The 14,130-nt window shown below is 38.8% G+C and overlaps 2 protein-coding genes and 1 long non-coding RNA gene across 3 annotated transcripts in view; all 3 read left to right on the top strand.

The window, feature by feature from the left end:
* The window catches only part of LOC141366044 (uncharacterized), a 30,841-nt gene that overhangs the window by 14,796 nt on the left and 1,915 nt on the right, over nucleotides 1–14,130 (top strand). The gene's annotated exons all lie outside the window — the stretch shown is intronic.
* LOC141366209 (uncharacterized) lies at nucleotides 7,550–10,356 on the top strand. The gene is made up of 7 exons (XM_073871693.1): nucleotides 7,550–8,752; nucleotides 8,988–9,083; nucleotides 9,199–9,294; nucleotides 9,369–9,434; nucleotides 9,528–9,668; nucleotides 9,782–10,106; nucleotides 10,224–10,356. The coding sequence occupies exons 1-6, from the start codon at nucleotides 8,562–8,564 to the stop codon at nucleotides 9,918–9,920; spliced, it is 729 nt and encodes a 242-aa protein (XP_073727794.1). The 5' UTR covers nucleotides 7,550–8,561; the 3' UTR covers nucleotides 9,921–10,106; nucleotides 10,224–10,356.
* LOC129450355 (uncharacterized) lies at nucleotides 10,284–12,659 on the top strand. Its single transcript, XM_073871670.1, has 8 exons — nucleotides 10,284–10,509; nucleotides 10,632–10,868; nucleotides 10,959–11,044; nucleotides 11,127–11,231; nucleotides 11,318–11,499; nucleotides 11,602–11,766; nucleotides 11,925–12,169; nucleotides 12,398–12,659. Exons 1-8 carry the CDS (start codon nucleotides 10,284–10,286, stop codon nucleotides 12,412–12,414), a joined length of 1,263 nt encoding a protein of 420 aa, XP_073727771.1. The 3' UTR covers nucleotides 12,415–12,659.

The raw sequence follows: 14,130 nt of genomic DNA, 5'->3' as shown, positions 1-14,130 counted from the left end.
AACAAACCCTCCTAATGCACACCAGACCCCCGTGCCCATCATCAATGTATACAATCAACAGCCAGGGCCGATGGGGTGGACAAAAAATCCACCACAAGGGGACAGGAGAGGAGCAGACAGACTTTCTGACATCATCTGTTGGGGGTGCAAAGAAAAAGGTCATTTGAAGAGTGCTTGTCCGAGCCATTCATGGATCCAGTCCCCTGGGGGTAGAAGGGGGAAGAATTGGCAGAGGTCTGTGCGGGGTCCTGTGAATCCCTGGGTAGGTACAAACCCAGATTTTTAGGGATGCCCAGAGAATCCTATTGGGGAGAGTCAGTTACCAATTTTAACCACTAATGCAAATCAAGAACCAATTTTACAGGTTAAAGTAGAAGGAAAAAACATACCCATGATGGTAGACACAGGAGCGGTTTATACATGTGTAAATTCAAATTATGCATCACATCTCCCCATGTCTGGCAAATTTGTAAAGACAATAGGATTCTCGGGACAAATTCAGTTAATTCCAATGACCGCTCCGATTTGTCTACAAACTAAAAACAACCGTGTGACCTTACCAATCCTGATATCAAACCAGACTCCTATTAACCTTTTAGGAAGAGATGCTTTGTGTAAATTGGGTCTTAAAATTTGGTGTTCTGCAGAGGGAGTATATGTGGATATAAAAGGAACTCAAATGATGATCTCTGAGCCAAAAGCTAATGTGTACTGGTTAGGACAGATTGAGAATGAGGTTAAACAAGCACTTGATAAATGGGGTAAATTCATTGAAGCACAGATTCCTGATGCACAAATACCAAAGTCACAGTTCCATTGTGCAATGATGTATGATCCTTTAAGAAGTACAGAACTTGAAACGAGATGGCAGGAAGAAACCAAAGGGCAACAAATTGAGTTAATTTCAGATTCTATCATAATAGGCAAACAGGGAGCAGCTATAAACTTAAAGGAGAATGACTTCACAAACAAATGGTTTACTATAGCTGATTCTGTACCACATATATCTCTGTATGTAGGGGAAAATTGGAAATCAAAAGATGTTGGGCCTATGCTGAAAAAGGCCTCACAAAGTCAATGGGAGGTAACAGAAAATCCATTGATTTTTCATTCTGCTGATAAAAATTACATTAAAATTCTGTATGGAACCTCACTGTTAGGAATTCCTCAGGAAGTAATTATTAATCAGCAGAAACAAATTCAAATGATGACAAAACTTGAAACAGAAGAGAGTTATATTGCTGAATTACTACAGGATGTGGAACGACAAGTCCCACCAGAGCTGTGGTCCAAATATGAAACAGATGTGGGCTTGGTAAAATCAGCCAGCCCAGTGAAAGTGAAACTTAAACCAAACATTTGCCTTCCCAGGAAAGCACAATACCCATTACGCCCAGAGGCTGCATTGGGAATAAGGGCTACTATTGAAGGATTATTGAAAGCTGGGGTACTTTTTGAAACAAGCAGCTATTGTAATACTCCAATTTATCCTGTACTTAAAGCAAACAAAACTAAATGGCGCCTCGTACATGATCTACGAGCAATAAATGACATAGTAGAGGATAGTGAAGTTGATGTGCCAAACCCACACACTCTGCTAACAAATGTCCCCCCTGATGCCAAATACTTCACTGTGATTGATCTATGTTCTGCTTTTTTCAGTGTACCAATTGCTGAGGAAAGTAGATATTTGTTTGCATTTACGTATGCGGGTAAACAATATTCATATGCAAAATTACCACAGGGTTTTAAGGAATCACCCACAATATTTAATCAGGTACTCAAAGCTGATTTGGAAGATCTCATAATAGACAGCACTTTGCTGCAATACATGGATGATTTGATGATTTGTTCAACATCACTGGAACAATGCCATAGAGACTCAATAACGGTACTGACTAAACTAGCTCAAGGAGGTCATAAAGTATCCAAAACCAAACTACAATATTGCCAGCCACAGGTGGAATATTTAGGGAGGTTAATCTCATATGGAACAAAGGCCATAGCCCCAGCACACCTAGAAGGCATAAGTAAAGCACCATTGCCACAAAAAGTAGGACAGATGATGACTTTTTTGGGCATGACAGGTTTCAATGCTGATTGGATAGAAGATTATGCAATCAGAACAGCACCATTGAGAGACATTATGAAACAGGCTGGGCTACAAAATCTTAGTGCTCCCTTAAAGTGGACTACAGATGCATTAGCAGCCTTTGAGTCAATTAAACAGGAGCTTCAAAAAGCACCTGCTTTAAGTACACCTGATTATACTAAACCCTTCCACCTGTTTGTTGCCAACAGAGCTGATGGATATGCTTCTGCAGTATTAATGCAAGAAACCTGCAGTGGTAGGAAAAAGCAACCAATAGCATACTACAGTACTAAACTAGACAATGTAGCACAAGGATATCCACCTTGTTATCAGCAAGGTCTGGCAGCAGTATTTCAAACATATGAAAAGGCCTCTTCAATAACTATGGGGTATCCAGTTATCATATATACCCATCACAAAATTGCAGAGTTAATTGAACAGGGAAAATTTGTTTTGACACAAGCCCGTATTTTGGCATATTCGTTACTACTGACACATCCAGATGTAACAATTAAACGGTGTAACACGGTGAATCCTGCAGAGTTGATTCCTTTGGCTTATGAAGGTGAGCCACATGAATGTGTTGCTGACTCGTTAGCATTCACCAGGTTACGACCCGATCTCGAATCTACCCCAATTACTGAAGCAGAAGTCACTTACTTTGTGGATGGATCAAGTTTCAGGGATCATTCAGGAATTCACACTGGTTATGCAGTAGTGAAAAAAGAGGGAGAGGATTTTGTGTCTGTACTGTCCCAACACTGCGCACAGCCGTGCTCAGCTCAATTGGCAGAATTAAAAGCTCTTACAGCAGCATGCAAATTGGCAAAAGGGCAAACAGCAAACATTCTGACAGACTCAGCCTATAGCCATGGCGTCTGTCACCACTATGGGGCAGTATGGAAACAAAGAGGTTTTAAAAGAAGTGATGGCACTCCTATTCAACATGCTGAACAGATAGTTGAATTAATCTCAGCTATGATGTTGCCAAAAAGACTGGCCATTATCAAATGTCAAGCTCACAAAAAAGGAAATAGTTATGTCATCAAGGGTAATAATGCAGCAGATTTAGAGGCTAAAAAGGCCTCCGGGTGTCAGGTGGCAATAATAGCTCCAGAAGTTCTTATTGAACCCAACCCAACCATTGATGATATTGCTCGGATTCAACAACAGGCAGGACCATATGAGCAATCTATGTGGCACAGAAGAGGGGCCACAAAAGACTCCCAAAACATTTGGCGGTCGCATGAAGGTCACATTGTTGCACCAACAGCACTGTTAAATGTTCTAATCACAGACGCGCATGGATTTGACCACTGTGCTCGAGCAGAAGTGATTAGAAAAATTAAAGAACAAGGATATTGGTCTCCCTATTTGTATGCAACAGTAGAGGAGTTTTTGTCAACATGTGAAATTTGTGCCAAGTACAATGTCAGAAAAGGAATAACAACAGCAATAGGTCATATTCCTGTACCAGAGGGACCATTTAAACACTTGGTTATGGATTATGTGGATATGATTAAGAGAGTGCAGGGTAAGAAATATTTGCTTGTTGTTATTTGTAGGTTTAGTCGTTGGGTGGAGGCTGTACCGTCGGCTGACGAAGGAGCCGGAACAGTAATCAAATTTCTGACAAGAGAGGTTATTCCTAGATTCGGAATACCATCAGAAATAAGTTCAGATAATGGATCAGCGTTCATTCAAAAAACAGTAAAACAAGTACTACAACATTTAAGAATAAAGCAAAGATTGGGATGTGTTTATCATCCACAATCTCAAGGGATGGTTGAAAAAGCCAATGGAATCATTAAGGCAAAACTCAACAAAATATGTGCTAGTACTAAACTTAACTGGATTGATGCTTTACCTCTTGCACTAATGAGCTATCGCATGCAAACTAACAGAACTACACATCTAACACCGCATGAAATGCTTACAGGTCGACCTATGCCCGCTCCACACTGCAGAGGTCCATATTCTGGGCCTCCATTAGAGCAATTGCAAATGGAATTAAGGTCATACATGAAAAAGCTAACTGCTATCCATAAAGCTATTTTTGTGCAGGAAAGGAGAAAGCAGCCTTGTGAGGAGACGGAGACCACATGTCCAATTGTCCCAGGGGACCAAGTCTATCTGAGGGTTTTCAGGAGGAAATGGAACGAAGCCAGAAGGGAAGGACCATATAAAGTGGTGGCCTCTACCCCAACAGCAGTCCGAGTGGAAGGCAGCAACACGTGGTACCACTTAAACCACTGCACTAAAGCTCATAAAGAAAAAACAGTGACTGGAGAGGACAGCCTTGGAACAACCAGCCAAGAAACTTCTGCTAAAAGCAATGAGGCACAAGATGCGGCATCAGGAAATGACCATGGACAGAACACATCTGACGACATGCCTGATCATCATATGCTTGTGGCCAGTTCATGCTTTAAACAACACCACGACTCCGCCTCCAGTTATGCAGGCCCGGAATCACACCACCCTGCCATTGACTTCAACACCTGTAACTCCAATGCTGAACCACACTTCCCTGTCATCAACTTCACTTTCAACCACACAGCCTTTTAATCTTACAACTTTAAAAGCAACGGAGCGTGCAACCGCACAGACTCTGAACCATACCTCCTTTACATCAACTACATTTGCAACCACACAGACTCTGAACCATACCTCCTTTACAACAACTACGTTTGCAACCACACAAACTTTGAACTCTACATCCCTTACGTCTACAGCGTTTGCACCCACACAGACTTTGAATCACACATCCCGTATGTCAACGCCATATACAAACACAGAGACTTTGACGAACACATCCCTTAAGTCTTTAACGGTACTACCGTTAACACAAACGCCTAACCATACATACTTGCCATTGATTGTTGAACCCTCAAAAGGACTGAGGAACAATACAATCTCAAATACAACTGAACTAACATGGAGAGGAAAACAACGTAGAAATATTGAGGACGATTACAGTATGTACGGAGAAGATACCCAACTAGACATTTTATGGGAAACAGCGAAAAGTAATCAATGGTATGAATGGGTAACTTTTACAGCAACAGATTTACAAGAAAAAAACTGTTTGTTTTGTGCTAAATCACCTGCAAGTCAAGTAATAATAGTGCCAAATCCATTTGATTTTGAAAAATGTGCTGAGATTAATAGACTCCATTGTAATGTGAAACTGTACAAACCTATTTGTCCAGCAGAATGTTTGGGTTCACTAAGTAATAGCAAAGAAAGACTTATGTATCGACACATACGATCATTAGCAGCTAGATGTCGAGGTATCGGTGTATCAAAAATTATGCAAATACAAAATGATCAAATAGAAATCCCACAATGGTACATCATAGATTATAGTAAGGAATATGAGTGCTTTGTAAAAACCACAGGGAATATTAATATGGGTAAATTTAAAGGAAAATGCAAAGTAATTTGGACTTTAGATAAGACAAAAATTCGACACGTCAGCGATACCTTAGATCTCCCACCTATGAGGTCATCAGGAATAAGAAATGGGAAGATAATAATTCCAGAAAAAACCTGTGAAAATCAAAGTACAGCATTCCCCGATGTAGACACCTTTACTGATCAAACACAAGCAATAGCAGATTTTTTCTGGGTTTGCGGACATAGAAAACTTTAACCTTCTTTGCCTTTAGGATGGAAAGGAAAATGTACAAGAGTACGACTAATACAGGAGATTCATATAATGGAATGGGATTTCGATTACAAGTCAGAACCAAAGGACACAAGTAACCGTAGAGTTAAGAGAGGTTACGAATCAGATCCTACAGTATACATAGACGCAATAGGTCAACCCAGAGGTATACCAAATCAATTTAAGGCCCGAGATGAAGTTAAAGCAGGTTTTGAGTCAATATTCATTTGGATTTCACAAAATAAAAATACAGAATGGATCAATTATATATACTATAACCAGCAGAGATTCATTAACCACACCAATGAAGCTTTAACTTCACTTGGAGAGCAACTAGATGCAACCAGTAAAATGACATGCCAAAATAGACCCGCGCTTAATTGGATATTAGCGGATAAAGGAGGAGTGTGTATTTTATTTTCTAATTACTGCTGTACTTTCATACCTAATAATACAGCACCAGAAGGTACGTTTACAAAAGCCATGACCAAACTCAAAGAGTTACAGATTGAAATGGCAACTAATGCCGGAAGGGATGAGAAAATGTGGGATTGGTTCGATTTAAAACTAGGAGCATGGGGAGCTTGGTTAGCAAAATTAGGAATATTTGTAGGAGTAGCGATCGGCATCGGAGGACTATTATTTTGTTGTGTCATACCGTTATTAAAATCCCTCGTTATCAAAGCTACTGTTAAACAAATGGAAATGACAACTTACCAGGATGATAAAAAACTAAAGGCACAAAATGATCAGTCCGTGCATTACCAGGACTTACTTTACAGAACAGTAATGAACCTACAGTTAGTAAATGAATATTCAAGCACCTCTGAGGAGGATGAAAACGAGGAATAAAAGCCAAGCTCAAGCGCATGTAGGTTAAGTATAATCAAAACGTATTACACGAATCTTACTTAAAATGTATTATTAGGTAGTACTTTTGTTTAATTGATTTGAGTTTACTTTATGTTTTGGGTTTTAGATGTATGCTTAGCTTTAGTTTATATTGCGTTTTATATGTATGCTTAGCTTTAGTTTATATTGGGGAATTTTATATTCACTTGTTTTATTCAATTTAATTTTACATGTCTCTCGTGTTTATCATGCATACATAACTTAGATTGTAGTATCAATTATTTCAATTTACTTATTTTATTTGGTTTGATTTAAATTTACATTTTACTTTATGGTTATCATACATACTTAGTTTTGTTGATTAGTTCTGGTTACTTATTTTTTGATTTAACTTTATATTTACTTTATAAATATTATGCATGCTTTACTTAATTTTGTTTATTTCTACTTACTTGGTTTGATTTTACTTTACATTTATTTGTTCTCTATGCATACTTTATTTTTGTTTTAATTACTTACTATAGTATTGCTTTTCATTTGCCAACATTTATATATACGGTATGATTATAATGTATTTTGTACCATGTATTTACCCAATTTTACCACATATGTTCAATATAACTACAACAGCCGCAGACAAGTGCAGAACCAATTGCACAGAAACTGTTTATGTAGGACTTAAGTTCTTTTACTTTTACATTCAAAGACAAAATATGAATGGAAAGATGTTTGCTCTTATTGTCCATAGTTCGAAGTGCAGTGGCATAATTTAGTAATTGGTAATGTATAGTGGTTTTCTTTAAAGGTGGAAAAGAGGATGTTTGTTTTATAAATTTTTGCAATATTACTTGAAACTGTCTTTACTAATTGATAAAAGACTATTTATTAGGTGCACTGAAAGTAATAATATTCATATACGTCATCTGTGCACAAGATAGGGCCTTAAAGCTCACGTAACACACGCTGTTTCTGCATTTCTGATATCAATCTGGAGTACCTATAGAGTAGTATGACATCCTTTATATCTCTGAAGAGTCTTTAGTTTAATCAGATTTATAAAAGAAATATTAGCTTTAACGAATCTTTCCGATAACGTACGAAAAAATGAAGAAGGAGGAGTTATAACACGGGAGGAGCGAGTACGAGTCATGCAACACTATACAACACTTATAACGTATGATTCACTACATGTTCGTGTCATTTATATAATATACACGCGCCTATTTCCAACATAAGACAGAAGTCTTACTTACCACGTGTAACTCGTCATGACCCGGTTCTGAAAATCCACCGCATCAAACACACACGCAAAACTCCGCTGCTAATCCGGAAAATAAACTATATCCATTGTTTCCATGAGGCTGGATGTGTTCTCCTTACATCCAAAAACACACTTCTTGTTGTGCCATTGTTGACTTTTGAAATTAAACAAAGCTGAGTGGCGTGATAAGCTGTTAGCAAGCTCTAGCGTCTCCCGCTGACTGACGGCTGGACGGGGTTTTCCGGGGGAAGTTTTCCGGCGGAAGCCCATATAAAGAAGTGATACGTATCGAAAACCCCTGAAACGTCAGTTAGAACCGTAATCGAAAAAAATTAGCCAAAACTTGTACGAACCCTGGCGAAGTGCATTCGGCACAGAAATACTCTGAAACACGCCCAACTGCATTTTTGACACTTTGCCTACGTTTAGCATGAGGAAACAACTCTATAACTGTGTTAATAAGTCAGAATGCTTGAAATACCATTAAACCCCCCCTTTAAAAACATCAGCCAATCGCTGATGCGGTCATCGCATGAACGATTGGCCCTCTGGCTTGTCAATCACTGCCATTACGTACCTTGTGACAGACGTGCGCGTTCCAGTAACTTTCCACAGATGGCGCATGCGCATGAAACTTCGTCGTTTGTTTTCATTGTCGCGGCTTCTTTCCTCCTCGAATTTGCACAATGGAAGAGAAAAAACCCGACGGAGGACGCAAAAAAAGTTTTTTTGAACTCGCTGAGAAGAGGAGAAAAATGACAGAAGAACGTAATAAAACCAGAATTGTTCTTGGAGAAACTTTTCAACGATGGAGAGCAATAAAGGAACAGAGAGGTGTCAAGACAGACGCGCAGTTTGCAAATATTCTTCTCGACAGGTAACGTTAACAGTGATTATTCTTTCTTTGTGGAATAAATATTGTTGTACTGTTATTCCGGTATATAGACGTTGTTTTTGTAACTATAGTTGTAAGGCAGTGACCAGTCTGGTACATGCAAGATGGGGGTAGCGTCGACTGAACTAACGCGACGTCTCATGTGTTTATTATCATATCATTCACACACACCCAAAAATCTCAGACTTACAGTAACGTTAACTTTATGTCGTTGTAGTTATGATACTGTTACTTCAACTCCGCTTACACACCATTGGGTGAGACCCCAGCCTCCAGCTGTGTCCACTATTTTGCCGGAGTCACTCGCAGATCGGTGAGTAACTTTATTATACACATTGGTTTCTTTTTTTTGCTACTTTAATATGACGTTACAATATATAAATTAATCGCGTCAAACATTGTAAACTTAGTTTATGTTAATATTATAGAGATGCTGATTTCTCTATGGGAGGAATTGAGAAGTTGGGCAGCAGCAGCAGCAGTGGTAGTGAAGCTAAAGCTTCAGCTCAGCAGGTTGAACCAAGGTAACTATTGTTCAAGAAATGTATGTTGTGATTATATTATATAGCAGTGTGAGTACATATATTGTATTTGTTAGGTGTGAAACAGACGTACATCTGGATGACACTGATGTAGATGCTTTTAATAGCCTTCACAATTCAACGTAAGTATTATTCTTATAACAGACCTTTTTCAGAGAAATTATTTATTTTTAAATACCATTAGCAATGATATTAAAAATGTTTTTCCTCAAAAGGATTGACTGGGATGATAAGACCTGGACAACTGATATGGAAAACCAGTCATTGTCTTCCTCAGAGGAAGATGAAACAAAGGAATTTGATTCAGACTCGGATGATAGCCAGGATCAGGACTATGTTACTCCCATCCGTGTGCGGTAGGTGAATTTAACCCTGAGTGAATAATTCCTTTGCTGCTTCAAAAACGTCTGTAGTGGGATCATTTAAAACAAATATATTTTTTCAAATGACTGTTTTCTTGTCATAACAGTACTGGTGGTGCGCTGAAAACTGGCATTCGTTTACAAAACTATCCAGTTATCAGTATGGAGGAGTCTGTGCATGATGACCCTGATGTTGAAAGACAAGATGCAGCTATTCCTCAAAAAGCAGCTATGGCCCTTACATAGGATGATGACATAGGACAACCTGCTTCAATTGTGTACCATGACGTCTTGAAACAGCTTCTGGACTACCTTGTACTGCCCATTGAAAGATGCTCATTTAAAGAACCCACATCAGGCACACAATGCAATGCTGCTAAACCCTTTGAAGTCTCTTTAAAATCCAGAGGCACCGGAGTCATTTTTGAATGGGTTAGTATGTACACATTATCCAATATTTTCAGAGTCGAAAAATTATTAACAAGGTGTCTTATTATTAGACTTTTACATTTAAAAAAAAAGTATTTAGCCACATCCGCCTTTATTTAGATCTGTCCAAAGGGTCGCATTGTGTGGAAGTGGAGTTCCCAGCGCTACTTCAAATTTGGAATGCTGGTCGGGGACTTTATGTTGGGTGTCAATCTCCTACTCTCAGGGAATAACTTCAAGAAAACACCGCGTCCCACCAAAATCAAGAAGATCGGGATTACTGATCCACCAACATTCTCCATTCAGAAAGCCGGGTTCTGTGTTGACAACATACGAGAATTTTGGAATCAGGAGAGGGATAAAGTCATCAGCCAGCTGAAAACAAAGGATTCTGTTGTGCTGCTTGTCTATTTATCCATGTCAGGTGATGAATCTTTTGCTTTGAAATGTGACTGTAAACTAGTACTTGAAGTTTGTTACATGTAAATATCTTTATATTGATGACTTATCTTTATGTGACATTCTAAGGGGACGCTCGGATGGACAGCCCAGGATTTTGTGCTCAATACTGCACATATACCACAATGGAAAATGACTCAAAAAGAATAGTCTCCATTGTCAACATTGATAAGCGTCAAACTCAACTCAACTCTGTCATTATGGAGAAGGCGGCTTTCATTCAAACCTTGGACAGTGTCGCTACAGAGTTAAATAATGTGACTGAAGTCTGCACTGATGCGAGTTCACAAATATCAGCCCTGTTTCGTAAGTACGAATGATAAATATTTCTACTGACAAAATACAGCAGTTCAGTAATAAAACACTAAACAATTACTGTGGAATACTTTTGTACAGGAAAAGGAAAATATAAAGACTGTGGTATTAAACACACTCTGGACATCTGGCATGGGGCTAAGAACCTAAGCAAACGGATTGTGGCGGTATGTTGTTTTGGTACTGATGCATGGATGCATTTTCCCCCACAAATATTGTTAATATTATGTATTTTATGTGTATTTTTAGGCAGGACAGCAAAAGGATTGTGCCTTACTTCTGAGTTGGAACAAGGACATCAGCAACCACTTCTGGTACTGTTGCAAGGAAGCTGATTCATATGAGAAGTTTATGGTAATTCATTTTATTACTTTAAACTTTAAAGTACTTAATATGGTGTAATGGAAATAATTAATATTTGTTACGTTAAACTTAAAAAGGACCTATGGACTGGACTTCTACAACATGTGACAGGTGTGCATCAGTGGTTCCTTGGTGCTTGCAGTCATGGTCCTTTGGAGGCCGACAGGAATAAAGCATGGATCCCTAAGGGCTCTGTCGCACATCAGAAACTGCGCCAAATTGTTCTGGATGCACGCTGGCATCAGTATCTGGCTTTCAGGTACACATTTTTATAAAACAGTAATGATGCAACTTCACATTGACACTCAAATTTAAATTTTCTTTATGTATATTGCATTAGAAACTATATTTTTTTCCATAGATCGACCTCCGAACTGGAGTCATTTCACAATCACATACTTATGTATGCTAGTAAGCGCTTCAGCTTCTCCCCACCGGTTTATGAAGCACGAACATTGTTGGCAGGCCTAGACTACAATCACCATCTCAACAGACCCAAAAAGACACGTGCAGATGGCACATTACAGTAATTTTTTTTAACTGCTACTTGCATGAATATGACAGTGTTTGTGCAAGGGATGAAGATGTAATATACACTGTTATGAGAAAAACACTTAGACTTATTTGCTTTCAGTTGTTTTACACTAGGTGTAGTGACCTAAAAATATGTTTTTGTCCTAAAAGGTGTACAAGACTTTACAACAAAAGATCAAAGACTTGGAGAATGTATGTGCTAAAGGTCAATAAGGACTACAGCTACATCCAAGATCTACAGGGTGTTATTTTGCGTTCAAGACTGTTGGCACCTCGAGGGATGGCAGAGAGCCATCCTTACAGACCTGACGATCCATGTAGGCTTGGGCTTCTCTTGGGTGGCACAGCACCATCAATACAGGAGCTTATGCAACAGCAAGTGAGCAGAGGGCTAGGTGAGTTTTATGTACCCAAAATGCTGTGAAATGTGTGATGGAAATACCTCAAAACACTTTTTTTTTGTTCACAAATAATTCACCAAAAACATGCTTACGTTACGCTGTATGATGTACCTGGTATAAAATAACATTGTCTATAATTTTAGTAATGTGCTTTGTGTGTATATTGTATTTGAATAACTACTGAACAATACATAATTTGCATTTCTTTTCTTTTTTTTAAAGGCCAATCATCCCAGTAGACCTGTGCCAAGGCTCAGCCCTTCACCCTTTCTTTTGTTTTCAATGGAGTTGTGTTAAAAATGTATAAAATATGTAAATATGTTAATTTGATCATTAAAATGGGACATTGCAATATTATAAACAAATGTCTTTTATTCTACTTAGGTGTACATAAATCTACCTACATTGAACATGTTGTGCTTATCACAGTCTGCTACTTTGCTAACAATACTACAGAACGTTCTCAAAATACTCATTACACATACACATTAGAAAAAAACAACAACTATAAATTACAATCTGGTAGGGATGAAACCAACGTAATTTCCATTAGGGTCTGGAAATCTATCCCGTATTCTCCACACACAGCAGCTTGGTAAAACAATTCTATGGCCTGGTCCGAGGACACCATATTGCCACACAACAAATTGTCTGTAAGCTGCGTACCGGAACTGTCTATGGCTTTCACCAACTTCTTGTGCGTCTTCCTCTGCTCGTACATCATTCCAGATTCGTCTTGCAAGACGCAGGACCCCTTCCTGAATGATGTATAAATCCATTTGTGGTACATTTGATATGCAGTGTTGTTGTTGTTGTTGACCACAGCATTTTCTTTCCAAAAGTGTGGGCATCTCCCTGCAGTTCATGCAGACACACCAGCTTGGTAACTCTGGATGACTGGGCATAGCTAGAGGTTGGTCAGGTTGGGGGGTCAGGGGTATGTTCCAGTAAATCGAAAATGAGACTGGGTTCACGGGTGAGACAGCGCTCTAGCAGCTGATGGCACTGATTTATGTCCAGCCTCTGTATCCTAGCCTGTCAAAATCATAGTTACAGTTAGCATTCTAATGTGCAAATGTTATTCAGTTACCAAAAAAGGTGTCAGTACTTGGTCTTTACAATTGCTTTGTGTATATAATGTCCTAGGAAATAGTGTCAAAGTCTTTATTTGGAAGTACACAAATACAATAACAAATGTATTATAACAATAACAAATGGGAGTACACAAATACAATAACAAATGTATTATAACAATAACAAATGGGAGTACACAAATACAATAACAAATGTATTTCAAGAGCAACCCAAGTGTACTTTTTTGGTGTTAGATGCAATGAAGAAGTAGTGGTTCTAATAATAGAGAAAATATTATAATAAGTCATAGAGATCAATGTATACACACCCGTTCACTTGCAAGCCTCTGTGCTTGAAGATGTTGTACCCTTCTATGTCCTCCTGTGACAGGTCAGCCAGTCGGCCTCTGCTTCGAGTGGGCCGTCTTATGCCCCCTGCTCCTCTCACTCCCCTGGCTCCACTCACTCCCCTGGCTCCACTCACTCCCCTGGCTCTGACCAGGCGTCTTTCGCTATAGGGTTGTGGCTCATATTCAGGGTCAGCATCTTCAGTGCTCTAATACACAGTAAATTATAACGGAGTTTGCGAATTTACAGAAAATTGAAACATAATTATGCTAAGTTAGCAGCTGTGATGCTTTACGATAGCTAAGCTTTATTGATACAGTTCGTGCCTAAATGCAAACATATCCGAAATTTCGACTTAAAATTCCGGAAATGTTTTGACTGTATTTGCCACATATTTTTGATTTTTCATATGTTTTTGTAAGGACTAACAACTGCAGATTTTGAGTTACCTGCGGTGAGTACGACATGAATCCACTGACGCGACACAGCATATGCCGGTTGTAAAAACACACTCGTGTTCCAATACTCGTGCAC

Source organism: Misgurnus anguillicaudatus, chromosome 9 (genome assembly GCF_027580225.2).
Source record: "Misgurnus anguillicaudatus chromosome 9, ASM2758022v2, whole genome shotgun sequence".
Lineage (NCBI taxonomy): Eukaryota > Metazoa > Chordata > Actinopteri > Cypriniformes > Cobitidae > Misgurnus > Misgurnus anguillicaudatus.
This window is presented reverse-complemented; position numbering and strand designations above follow the sequence as displayed.